General features: G+C 37.1%; 1 protein-coding gene across 8 annotated transcripts in view; it reads right to left on the bottom strand.

Moving 5' to 3' along the window:
* Nucleotides 1-14,047, bottom strand: part of TBC1D1 (TBC1 domain family member 1) — a 101,100-nt gene that overhangs the window by 13,904 nt on the left and 73,149 nt on the right. For all 8 annotated transcript variants that reach the window (XM_071432555.1, XM_071432553.1, XM_071432557.1 and 5 more), the window contains 3 exons: nucleotides 8,056-8,241; nucleotides 4,100-4,261; nucleotides 2,108-2,266 (listed from right to left, as the gene is read on the bottom strand). In XM_071432555.1, coding sequence (XP_071288656.1) covers nucleotides 2,108-2,266; nucleotides 4,100-4,261; nucleotides 8,056-8,241 — 507 coding nt within the window. The remainder of the gene's footprint in view (nucleotides 1-2,107; nucleotides 2,267-4,099; nucleotides 4,262-8,055; nucleotides 8,242-14,047) is intronic.

Consider the following 14,047-nt stretch of genomic DNA (forward strand, 5'->3'; position numbering starts at 1 on the left):
GAATGCTCTGGTAAGTACCTATTACTTTACTTTTTAAAATGTAATAAAACAAAACCTAATTTTCCTACCATGTTCAGCAAACACCCAGTGATGGATGGTTTCCTACAATGCTAGCACTGTGACATGTAAATTGGGCCAGCAAAACAGCTGCTATATCTTAGCTCTGCATCCATATGCACACTCACAACCTCAGGAAGCACTATTTACATCTTAGGATGCATCAACTCAACTAAGTGTGAGCAATACTATTACAGCTTTGGCTCATACTGTGTTAACAAGACCTACTTATCCTAATTTGGGAAAGGTTGTCAAGTATTACAACCACTATATAGTGAGAACATAGCTTTTTTCTTTCAAGGTATTAAGTGCATGCTCTCAGAAGGATTCTTAAAGATTAAGAGAAAATGCTTCTGATGGCCTGAAGGCACACAAGTCAGAACACGCAAATCCCTTCTAGCTGCCTATCCATTTACGCTGTCTGTTACCATGCAGCACAGCAGTACTTCAATGTAAAGCACTAGGAAGTCTTCAGCTTCCTGATTCACCTTGTGGTTATGACAGGGCCCAATCCCACTTTCAGCTAGTGGGCTGGTAAATAGCACCCTGGAGAAACGGCAGATTGCATGAAAACCATCATGAAGCTACCAATTTGCCAATATAAGCAGTCATTTGTTTCTACAAGAAGAGCACATGGCTAAGATGAGAAGTATTTGTGTGCAGAACCAGGTAGAAAATATGAACAGCTTGCTGAGCCAGTAAGCCCCAGTCTGCTATCTGAGACAACCAAGCTCAGACTGACTGTGCTCCCTACTGTCCAGGAGTCATCCCAGCACTTTTCCTCTGCTAAGGTGTTCAATTAATTTATCCAGCACAAAACTTTTAACTTTTCACCTCTTACTGAACCACTTCAGTGTCCCACCCTTCACTGCCAGGGCTATCAACACCAGGTATGCTGGACCAATAGGGTATTTGCTAGTAAATGATCTCTGGCTGTATGTTAACGTCTCTCTCAAACACCAAAGATTGTTGTCTGGCACTGCTCGGTCCAGGGGAATGCCTAGATTGGTTTGCAAAATCTGAAGGGAGGCAATTTACATACACTGCCACTGCCCCTTCCCAGCTGGCATTAAAGCTCCTTGCACTGTTACCTTCCCAGTGCCAAGTCAAAACCAGGCAGGCCTGCCAAGCAGGGGAAAGTGAAGGTGACAGCCGCCACCACCACCCTCTCCCACCTCTGCTCACGCCACTTTCTGCAGAAACACACCTGTTCCTTCACATTCCTATGTACTTTCTATGCACTACTTTGGTTTTTTGACTTACTTTACCAAGTGTTGCAAAAAATGAGAAAACAGCCTCTTTATAATCTAAAGCTTAGGTCACCATTTAAACTTGACAAATCTTCTCACAGTTTAGAACCCACTGAAGACAGTCAGCACATTAAGTTTTTAATAAAATAATAAATGAGGGCTCCCAGACAGCTCTGGGTAAAGGTAATCCTTCCTTATCAGGCAAGAAAGGGGGTAGATCCACTTGCAGTGAACAATGCTTAAATACTGTTTGAGTAGTTATAAAGAGCAGAATTATGATGGGACAGTTTTGTACTACTGCTTTGGAGAAAAGATGTAAGAGAAAATAATGCAATGGGTATTAATCATTCAGATCAGTCCAAGTACAACTTTCCCCAAAAATTTTTATCATGACATTTGGTTACTTGCAGTGCATCTCCTTGCAACTTGCAACTCCTTTGATGGAGTTTTTCATTGCAAATTCATTTAATCAAATGCAGTGATAATGGATTTCTTAAACTGACCCATACAGCTCCTCGGAACCAAAGTGTCAGTGCTATGCTCTGCAAGACATTGACTTTTTACCTTTATTAGGGAAGAGCATATTGAATTCTGAGTCCAGTGTGGGAGTATCTCACACACAAGAGCTGTGGTCGTCTTGGAAAAAAACATCAGCTCCTGGTTTCTCACACCAGATTAAAAGCAGTTCTTACCAACAGCCTATTATTAAATAGTCAAAGGCATTTTGTGTGTTACCTTCTTTAAGTATCTCACAGAGATCACAAACTCTTCTTTTAATTTTAGACCACCACTGTACTTACCTAGGTCAATAAGAATTGCATGCTGTTGGGAAGTTAGTTGTTTTAGGAGTTCTTTATAAGGTGTGTCCTTTGGTTGTTGTTTACTTGGAAACTGATGTTTAAGATGGTATTGCTCAGCTAGAAACTTCCAGATCTCCCCACGGTGGTGACGTGGTACTCCTGAGCAGAGAAAGCAATTAAATCAGTAATTTGTACTCCTACTGAGGCTTCTGCTATAGTTAAGAGGATTGAGGAAATGAAGATGCCTATTTGCTACATACAGTCAGGCAGATCCCTATTGGCTACCTCCAGTGGACCATAGAAGTAGATGGAACTACAGCGCTTTTAGTTCCTCAACTAATAAAAGACATCAGCACCTTAACAGGAGTGATTTAAAGCAGAGAGAAATACTATGAACTGCCTAGGGTTAATGCTTACATCCAGTCTGAGAAGCACTAGAAGAGGCATCAAGAACTGCAATACTTCTCTCTGAATATGCTTATCTCAAATTTTTCTGTGTAAAGTACACAATAAAGTACTTTAGAACTAAAACTGCAATAGAACTAATACACACTTTTCACAAATATAGCATGGACTCTGATGTTATGAGTAGGTTTTAGAAAGGTAGAGTGCACACATATCAAAAATATAAATAGGTACAAATGAGACATGATCTAGAGACTACAACACAAGGCAGATAATCAGATAGCAAATACTGCATTTCTAGTTTTGCTATTGGCTTGCTTAATGACTGGTACACATAAAAATGTTTTAAAGTTTGAATTTATTCTCTGTAAAAACAGCAGATGTTACTTAACTATTTCACATAAATAATGACAGCTTTCATTTTTAAATGGTATGTAAAGCTCTGAGAGTAAAATTAATTCAGCACAAGATTATCGCTCACTATTAAATCAGGTACACAAGAAATCAATGCACTTTCACTTGGGGAATGTTCTGTCTAATCCATAATGTACTGGAAACAGACAATACAGTTTGAAGTAACTTACAGAAGTTTTTAGGACTGTTTTTTCTTTTGGTATATTTGTAACATATGGAGGACAATAACAATAGGAGAAATCAAGATTTACTTCAAGCATACAAGTTACATGGAAAGATAAAAAACCACATTAGGATTTGATATTGTTAAAAATCTAGAATTACCCAGTTATTTTAAATGGGCAATTTGGTTTACCTTGCTTGTATAATTGCACATAGCCAGGTGCAATATTTAAAATATTAAACTTCTGATAGTGGTTAAATCTCAATACTTCCTTTATATGTTGGAAAGCTTTGTAAAGAACTATAAAAAGCTCCTTGGAGTACCTGTCTTCACCATTAGTACATATAGCACTCAGCTTAAGGCCTTTGGGTCCAACCATGGCAAATGCAACATTGAGTAATAGCCCAATTTCTTAGAACATTTAAAAAACATCTTTAGGTTGTATTACTTTTGCTGCAGTGGAGATAAGGGTGGTTGGTGAGCCCTGCAGTTGTGAGGATGACTGTAAGTGGTGTTTGCAAAGACAAAGTTCCTGAACTCAGAGAAAGTTCTTGACCTCAGATAAAAGACAGTTCTGCAGAGATACTATGCCTACTGTTTGTGCACAGACATAGTACACAGCCTGGAATAGAGAATTTCCAGAGAACAGTGCAGAGGGCTTCTTCAGTCATTCACACAGTCATTTATTGGCATTATCCAGGCTTTTTTTTCTTTAATTGTAACTTTTAATTTATAAAATTAGATTGCAAAAACTGTAATGTATTGAGGTAGTACAAGGGCAGATGTTATTCAAAAATGTATGTTGTAGCTCCAGTGATACAACTGCAGCAACCACTGAAAGGGACTGGTACTTGCATTTGCATAACCATGATGGTACCAAAACTTTTTACTTGTTTAGTCAGCAGCCTGAGGAACAGCACTAGAGAGAATATGGTTATAAGGAGTGGTTAAGTGGCCACTCTATTCAGATACAATTTACATGCATTTCAACAACTCAAAAAACAGTTTACCTTGTCCAACAGCAGAGTGTATTTTTTCCACATCAAATTTAATCTTTGACCTTCCAGGTGTACTCAACATTTTTTCCCAAATCAAAGTTACATCTTTTAAGCATGGTGTGATTTCTTCATAGTCAAGTTTCAGGCGTCTGTTCTGCAAATTGTTTTCAGATGCTAAAAAGTGATATAATGAATGTAGCAGTTAATATTGTTTACTATTTGTAAAATGGATTCATTTAACTTACAACTGTCTTGTGCTACTACTTGAAACATTTAATATCTATAATTCCATGATTCTGGGGTTGGATCGGTTTGTTTGGTTTTTGAAAGATATTATGTGCAATATAAATTGTGTTTGGCCAGTTAAATTGAATTCCCTACTTCTAATCAACTCCTAAATATGAAGAATCATGAGACATGATGACTAATGAAATAAACATATGATTTTCATAACAGGAATTTTCATTTTCCCAGCTCTTCAGTGCAGAAGACTTTCAGCAAATGAAAACATAAATCCAATTCAGTCATCTATTTGTTATGCATACAGTTACTACTATTACTGCATACAGTAATAGTAGTAACTAAGTAAAAACAATAGCTGGGAGAGCATCAAAAAGCATGGCAGAAATGAAAATGATTCTGTAGCAGAGTGTAATTCCAAAGTTTAGAAGGGGAGCGAGAATTTCAAAGGGAGTCTTGGTAAAGTTTTCAAGTTTTTTTCCTGTGGGGACATTTTAGTACTATCATGTGCCTGGAAAACAGGATTTTATAATATTAATCATGTAAACTAAATAATTAAGCATGTTTTGTGACAGTGGATGGATCTGTGCAGGTAATAAAACCAAAAAAATAGAAGAGGAGAAAAAAAGGTGTAGTTCATATGAGATACAGATATGTCAGTCATCTATTTCTAAAAGGATGAAATGATGAAAGAAAATGCTATAAGGAGACCAAGATGAAGTTACAAAGACAGCACTGAGGAGAGACAAACAGTGGGAAATTTATGGAGAAATTAACAAAACAGGTTTCAAATTTTTAACTAGGCTGTAATGTGGCTGAGTACTCAATGCACCTAGTTCCAGGACATAAGCAGCTCTCTACTTACAAAAAATGAAGCAGAGCAAAAGTTCAAAATACATAAAAGTCTGGAAAGGTTCATTCTATAGGATTAAACAAAAATTAAAAGGTAGTTCTCTTACAAATAACATGATTTTAAACTATGTTTATGAAATAGTGTATCATGAAGTGACCATTTTAATGGTCACTTTTAAAATTAATTTGTCTTGATGTATTTACAGTACTTCTTTGTTGTGATGATGCATTACTGTAATGGTAACAAGATACTCTTATTTTGAGGACATTCTGCCATATATCATAAGCCTGCTGCTACTTTTGAGGACTTCACAGTATGAATTCATAGAATCACTCCTATTCATTTCAGTCTTGAGACAATCTATGTTAAAATGTTATTATATTATCTTTTGATAATTTAACTCTCCATTATTTGTATTTTCAACTCCTTTATATAAATTTAGTAAACACTTAAAGATTGCCTGACATTTACATTGCAAACGACACTAAACTCACTATCAACACACTAAACTTAACTTGTTCTGAGATCTGTATCTGCAATTCAGGTTTTTTAGATAATTGAATTCTAAAGTCACAAAGGGTTATCTGGTCCTGTACTCCCACTGATTACACAAGCATCTAGATTTTAAAAACTGAAAAGAAAAGAACTGTTTATATCTGGGAAGGGTACCTGCTTATCCTGTAGTTGCTTTCACATGTGAATGACTTCATTCAATGAGGTTATTCATGTGAGTTGTGAGGTTACCTAAGTGTTTGCAAGATTTGGACTCAGGATATTTAATTTTTAATTCAGTAATTAACTACAAATACATGAAATGCATCCACTCATAGTTTTATTATAGCCGTGTGTTCACACTGAAAGTAATTCAGTCTTTCGAAACTATTTGTCAACTTCTTCATATTTTTGTCAGGTAAAAACCAACACATTTATAAATCAGAATATTAAAAACCTTAAAACACAGATGGTACTGTATGAATATAAAAAAAAAAAAAACGCATTTAAATTTCAGGTTATAGGGAAAAAAATCTTGAGAAATCTTTTAATGTTTCATCTTCTGCAAATAAATGTTTTCTGGCTCTTGGCAACTTTTCAGACTCTCCTGCTTTATTCTGTCTTCTTATGCTATGTGCAAAAATGTGACTTGTGAGGGCTGAGGTGAGAATATGCCTTTATCAACAAGCTTATTTAGATACTGACACTACCCAATTCCCAATATCACACATAAGCACTACTAGTAAAGATGCTGTGCTCACTGCAGCACAGTCCTCTGCTGTTTCCAACTATTGTCTCACCATCTGAGCTCTTCATGCAGCAGCTACCTAGGACACCTTCCTCACCCCACAGGGCACACAGCACAGCTGGGCCTTCAGTTCTGCCAACCTCACTCATTCATTAACTGGCTTTTCAGACACGTTCATCTTAACGCATGTGTGATGCTTTTCCAATTTTTTGTTTTGGGCAGACAAAATTGGAGCATCCAGTTAAACTTGCTAAAATATGTATGGATATTAATGACCTGCACTTGCCAAAAATTTGACTGCAGGCTGTAAATTCAGATAATTTGAATACAAGAGATATTTAAAAAAACCAGGAGTACAAATACACAAAACAGAGAAAATTTATTTCCAAATACCATAAAAAAGGTACAGAAGCTCATTTACAACAGCACAGTTCTAAGCTTGAAGAGATTGCATAAATAATTTCTCTTAGCACCTCTTTCCAGTGGCCTCAGCCTCTGGCCAAGGACACTGTATATCCGGTATCCATTGCCATATTTTATTTTACTGGATTAGCTAGTACATTGCTGGGAACATGTTTGCCACCTGTGGGGTTCTTAGGAAACTTAGGTGTCAGGTGTTCTTCAAATAGGGTTGAAACAGGAGAGCTACACTGCTAGGAGCAAACAGCCTAAAGGTGGGTTGAGTGCTTTGGCAGCCCATATCCAATATCCAAGAGGTGTTCTGTCCTTCCAGCCATGTGTCTTAGCCTGAGTTTAAAGAAGGATTTCATGTTTGGTGTACTGAACTTTTCATACAGCTGGGCCCTCTTTCTAGACACTTCTTGGAAGTCTGTCCTTCTCAAGTTGAGAAAGAAAAAGAAATATTGCCATTTTTATGCCAGGTGCCTCCCCTTTTGAAGGATCAGGTGCCTACTCCCTTCCTGAACATCTAAAATCACCCAGATAAAAATTTCTGTCCTCATCATTCATATTTTCAAAGGAGCAGCTCTCAAAGGCAATCACTTGTGATACTGCATACACCTGTTCTTTAAGTGTAAAAACTGCCATCAAAATGGATTTGTTGCAGCTAAGTCATTCACAGAAAAATTGTGGTTAAGAACAACTGAAAATTACAGTTTCTTAAGTCCCTTTGAACTGATCTAAGTCATTACCACTGCAGAAACCTTGCCTGCACAGTATGGGTACTACTGCAGGAATCCATAGTTTCATGTCCACAACAGCCTCTTTAAGAACTTCTTCCTTTGAACCTCAAGACTAGCTAAACACAATGTTGCAATGACCAATACTTAGACAAGGACCTGTGGATGGGAATGTAGAAAAGCATTCAGTTCATGATACTGATCATGCTGAATTCTTTGTGAGGGATTCTAGACACCAGCCTAAAAAACCCCAGCCATGGTAAAGAGAGTGTCCCTTCAGATCAAGTAAACAAATAAAAGGTGAAGTAATAAAAAAATTATCATACATTGTGACCTACACTAATGAGTGCTGAGGGAGATATTGCTAATCTGATTTACCTGTGGGTTCCTAGAATGTTTCATTAAGGCTTGGTGCAGTCCACTACCAAGGCCACAGACAAAACTGAAAGGTGAATTTGTATTGCAGTAGGGTGTATTACTCAAGAACTTCACCAACCTTGTAACTTCTGGTTTTCTTTCTCCATTCTGAGGAGCAGTATCTGCTGAATAATGGCTTTCTTCCACAGCTCCCGAAGCTCATGGGGTGTCCTCTTCCTTTCTTCTTTCACCGGTCCAAAGGGGCCATCCTCACACACTGGTTCCAATGGGGATCTGGGTGGGAGATCTCCCAATTCACAGTAATCTTTGAAAAAGAGAAGCTGTTGTTAACTACCTGGATGTCTTGAACAGGTGAATGGACAGTTTGCACATATACAGATACATCTATAGATACACACACTAACTCATGTATCCATCTATATCTAGATAGATAGATAAGAGGTAGCAATACCAAGCAAGGTTTCCCAAATGACAGCTTCAAACAGACTTAAAAGCTGCTTCAGAATAAGAATCATACAGGCTAAAGCCTAGAATATTTTTTTCTATAACCTGGTAAAAACATTGTACCACACGCCAAGATCACATCTTGCTAATTAGAACTTTACCTGCAGAGAACTAAAAGGAAAAGGCAAGTTTGAGAAATTACAAAAACATAACCTACAGCTGAAACGTGGCATGACTCAAATAGCAGATAAAATCAAATATAACACCCACATAATTTGAAGAATAATCTCTAAAGCATGTTTAACAAAGAAAACACACACCCTTAGCTGCACAAACACACCACCGCCTAAGGCCATACAATGGGATGATTACCAGTTCTTAAAGTAAATAGGTGGAAAGAGAGACAGGCACTTAAGACATGCTTGTTTTCACTTCTCATTTCATTAACCATATCATAACCTTCTGCACTTTTCTTTTGGCTTCAGATGGCCTACCACAAAATATATTATTTTGTCAAGCATGCAAAGCAATTCTAAGACTGAAAACATTACAAAAGAAAGTGAACATTAAATAAATCTCAGGCAAATTGAAAAATCATTTGTTTTTAGGAAAAGGGTATATAACATTGTTTTACATAAGTAATCAATGTAAGAAGCACAAGCTGTTATACTTTAATACCTGCTGCAGTATCACTTAATTTTATAGTTCTATACAGCTTCTCTGGAGGCTCAGTAGTCTTTGACACAACTTGTATCTAGGAGAAAAATTACTCTACTCACCAACTTTAAAATGAATGGTCAAAACAACCTATCTCTTCATACCAAATCTCAAACAGAAGGCCATAGCAACAGCACTTCTTCACCCAACCAGAATGGCTATGAAATGGCTCCCTGAGCTATACATGCAAGACAGTGCTTTAAAGTTAGTGCCACAAAATCCATTCACAGCCTTGCCAGCCATGGACAAGTACATCTCTGTGTGCTACTTCAAACAGCTCCTGCAGAAGGAGCATTCCTGAAGCAATTATTCTGATGGCAGCTCTGTGCTCCACGTCTTTATCACTGCCTAGCATGGTGGTAAAGATTTTGAATTAAACACACACATCATCTCATCTCTTCAAAACTAACAAAATGGGAAGGTTTTCCCCCCTTTAAGTCTTGCCCAGACTGTCACTCTGTTTTGACTCATGCAGCTCATATGCAGCTATTCTTTCCTTGTTTGTTCAAAGGCACTCGCACAAATGAGCTCAAATGACTAAGAATGGAAATGCTCACAGCTGCTCACTTCTGCTTTTCTAAGTCTTGCCACTGTCAGTCTTGTCCTCTCAAAGAGTCAGACAGAAGTAGAGTGGCTCCAAATACCACTCATTTCCTTATACAACATTTATTTCCTTGCCACCACAAAGTCTGGGGCTAAAATACACATATAAAAAAGAGTGCAACATTTTCAGCTAGCAGAACAATTTAAACCTTTACAATCTTGCGCTCTGGGTCTAGATGTGGATACCCACACATACGAAATCTACAGCATTTCAAAGAACAATGAACATCATGGGAATGAGAATTAGGCAAAGGTCAAATATTTGACACTTTAATGGCAATCACCATTTTTGCAAAGAAAATAGGAAAACCGACAGATGCACTCAGAAATACAGCTGGTTATGAAAACTATCAATAGAATGAAGAGACTATTATATTCATTAAAAGAAACTGGGAAACATTAACCTTTTTTCTTTACAGGTAAATGGAAAGACTTTAATGGGCTAAGATCTGCAATTATGAAAGAGCTACAGGCAAATGCCAGCACACAGAGAAGATACACACACTCAGTAACTTTCAACTTGTATTGAGCATGAAAGCAAAATTATTCTTATTTGAATGCTGGTTTTGATGCAATTGTAGGTTTTGATGCACATGCTATACTCTCAACAATGTTCTGTACATTTTTATGCAAAATTTCTGAATATAGTAGCTTTGATCCCAATTTTTCTTAGCGCATATTAAGAAATATTTAAAGGGAAATGCTCTTAAGGATAATGCTGGTAGAATTCACTTACCTTTTTTGGAATAAAATAATAAAGAAATAAAAAGACAATCTTCAAGGGAAGTTGTTAGTTTCCTCTAAGGCTGCATACAATAATGACACCATAAGAGAGAGGAATCAACAGAAGTGCTCACCATACACCAAGGCAAAAAAGTAAAACTGATCTAGATAGGAAACCCCTTATCTTACTGTACAGTGTCTGTGGTCTATTCACATCTTACATTCATGTTCCATTCTCAAAGCAGCCAATATGGAATGCAGGCACATCTTGGTGAAGCAAGTCTCTTCTACACATCCTCCCAGTGGTTTATGTATCTCTTTTAGCATCAGATGTGTATTCTGATTTTATGTTTGCATATATGCACTAATATGTTAGAAAACAGACTATGTCCAGATAAAGTTTATGGCTACCTACTTGCTAAAAAACCCTAAACCAAAAAAACCCCAGGCTGGCAAAACACATGCAAGGAAACTGATTAAACACATTGCATTCCTAAAGCAAGAAAAAACACATTCAACATCTAGAATCTTCCTGTCTTTAATGTACACATCCCACTTCCTCAGGACAAATTTCAGGGATTGGTCTTCAAGTACCAAATTCACAAGTTTATCAGAGACATAACTCATCTGTTGTTTGCCAGTGGTCAAACTGTGGCAACACCTGAACTGCTGCAAAGCATGAATTACTGAAGACCACAGTCTGGCTTCCATTTAGGCTGAAAATTTCCCATTTATTGCTGACTAATCTGATAAAATCAGAATTCATTAAAAGAAATAATGCTTAAGGCTATAAAAGAAAGCCAAAAGGTTACAAAATTCTATAAGCTGAACAATTATGATTATCAACCCTACCTCTAATGCTTCTGTGAAGAATCCTAGGATTGATTTTGCCTTCCAAGCAGCAGCTCCTTTTCTATTTTTTCTTTTGCTTCTTATCACTTGTGGACATTTAACAGAAAGTCTAAAGTCTACTCCGATAAAATGCAAGACATTCAAAAGCTGCCTTTCTTCCTGTCTGCACGCTGGCAAGATTTACAGAAAGCAAAATGAACCTGTTTAACTGCTCAGGGGGCCTGTCAGAAGTCTGCAGAGTTGAATCAGCTGTTTGGCTGATAAGAGAGGGAAGAAGGTGCAATGTGAAGGTAATCCCTCAAAGCAAAATAAAAACCAGACATTTGGTAAGTCAGCACTAACCCACATCCCTGAACATACAAGGTGAAAGAGAGACATACCACCCAGCTTCCAGATGCAGAACAGACAAGAGCAGAAATACTGTGACAAGGAACTGAGTATTGTGTTGGGGATCTGGAGGGTAGCAGAGAAAGCAAAGATAAACAGAACAGCAAGTCAACTGCATCTAACTGGGAGCTCACATTCCACTGAGCCAAACTGCCATGTGTTAACATCCAAGCAGTGTGCACCCTTCAGAACTTTTATGAGATTAGGAGGTGCACTTAAGCAGGAACTGAATGCTTCAGCACACACTGAAAGACTGCTTCCCTGTTCATTTGCCAACTTAGTCAGCTTTTGTTGACTCTTATTCCACGTTTGACCCGACCCTAACCCCTTTCAAATACATTGCTTCCTTTGCTTCCACATAAAATTCTACCTCCATACAAACTACTCCTACAAGCCCATAGCACTTCCGCTCTCTAAAGTTCAGGATTTGGCAAGGTGACTTGATAACTATTAGTCTATTTGATCAACGGTAATTTTATGGTAATTCTCCATTTGAGGTTCTTATTTGGACTACACTTCAGAACTGTTCTTCTGCACAATGGAATTTCACAAGTCTGTGGGTTAAACCCAAGGATTCCCTGAGAAACTGCACTTCACTGGGAAAACCACCATCTTTCCTGGTCTTGTGAGAACTTCTTCAAGATACTGAATTTCAGACGACAGTTCTCATGAACCAGATGGAAATGTTGCTCAAATATTCTAACACATCCATACATACCTCAAAAGCATTCCTCTTATGCTTCCACTACTTACAATACCCAACAAAGGACAAGGCCAGTAGGAACAGTGGACTGAGATGGAATTTGTACAGCTCAACTATTTATTAATATTCAGCTGCTCACTTCACATGGCAGTGCTTCGACCCTAAAGTGAAGAGTATCCCTACACTCCAAAAGGTTCAACAAACACATTACACAAAACTCTTAAATGGAAAGATGACACAAAAACAAAGAACAAAATATCAAGAAGGAAGTATCATGACATATTACTACCAGAGCCTACACTAAAGAAAGTCTGTACATGGAAAGATGGTGAATGACCTCAGAAGTAATTAAAACAGACAATATTTGATCAGAAATTATATGAACAGGGATATTTCATTTGTAAATCACTAAGAAAAAATTAGTTTATCAAATATTTTCCTAATCAATCCACCTTAGTATTAAACAAGGCTTAAGTGACAAACCAACCTAAAAGCCTAAATTTAAAAAAACATTCTTTCAGAATCACTTAGTCTAACCAAGCTCAACTGTCAAAACCAAGACAAGATTCATCTTTGATTAGAAACTCCAACGCTTCAAGTAGAAAGGAAGGGCTGATAGGGAGGAGGCTCAATAATAATGCAATACCACCAACCTCACTACAGAACTGTTTACATATGGCTCTCTACATGCAGTGTTTACCAGTCACATCCACTCTCTGGGGTTAAAAAGTCAGACAACATATGGTGAGAATCTGGAAAGAAGAATCAATTAAGCCTTTTATTTACTACGTTATATTATTTTTCTTTGTTGCATTTTAAACTTTACAAAATTTAGCTTGGCAAACAAACAAGAGAATTTCAAAGTCATTTAAGATTCAATTGCCAAAAGAAAAGACATCAACAACATCCTTAGTTCTTTTCAGATTTTCCATTCCTATTATATTACACAAACATAATATTCCTATTATTTTACACAGTTGCTGGCAATATTTAACTTCATAACCAGATGTAGTAAAATGACCAGGAGCCTTCTGTAATCAGAAAGTTTCAGATACAGAATCACAAGAAGCAACAAGTTCTTCTAATCTGACATACAACTTAAAGCAATGGCTGAATGAGGAATTCGTGAAAAACTGTGTATTTCAACAGTGATGATTAAAATCAGCTCTGAAAGATCCTTTGGACTTTGCTCCTCTTTTAAAGCCAAGACTTTTTAAAAAGTACTCACTACCTCCAAATTAATCTCATTTGCTAATATTATCGATCCCTGAGAAAGGAATGCCCTGATATTTCAATGGGCACAGAAGCCACCAAACATGAATCATGTACTTACTGGCTGTAGCCAAACTTCTGTGCTGCAAATCAAGATCGAGCACATATTTGCTCTGAGAGGAGCAGAACTGAGTAATCAATTATAACCAACTGGTTTTAATTAATAATAACTGTGCTGCTAAAACAGTATTGGCAAACACATTACAAATAGTTCACACCCCATAACACTCTTAAAGGCAGAATGCTAAAGCAACAGCTTATAGTATTTGCAATGCTACTACAGAATGATTTTTAAAAAATTTGCTTAAATAATGAAGAGATATAGCCCACACTACAAAACACATAAACAGATAGGTAGGTGTTAACTACAACTGGTTTAAAGAATAACAGTTCTTCAAATTCAAACTTT

This window comes from Agelaius tricolor, unplaced genomic scaffold, assembly GCF_023055355.1.
Source record: "Agelaius tricolor isolate 1412-34295 unplaced genomic scaffold, bAgeTri1.0.p SCAF_8, whole genome shotgun sequence".
Classification (NCBI taxonomy): Eukaryota; Metazoa; Chordata; class Aves; order Passeriformes; family Icteridae; genus Agelaius; species Agelaius tricolor.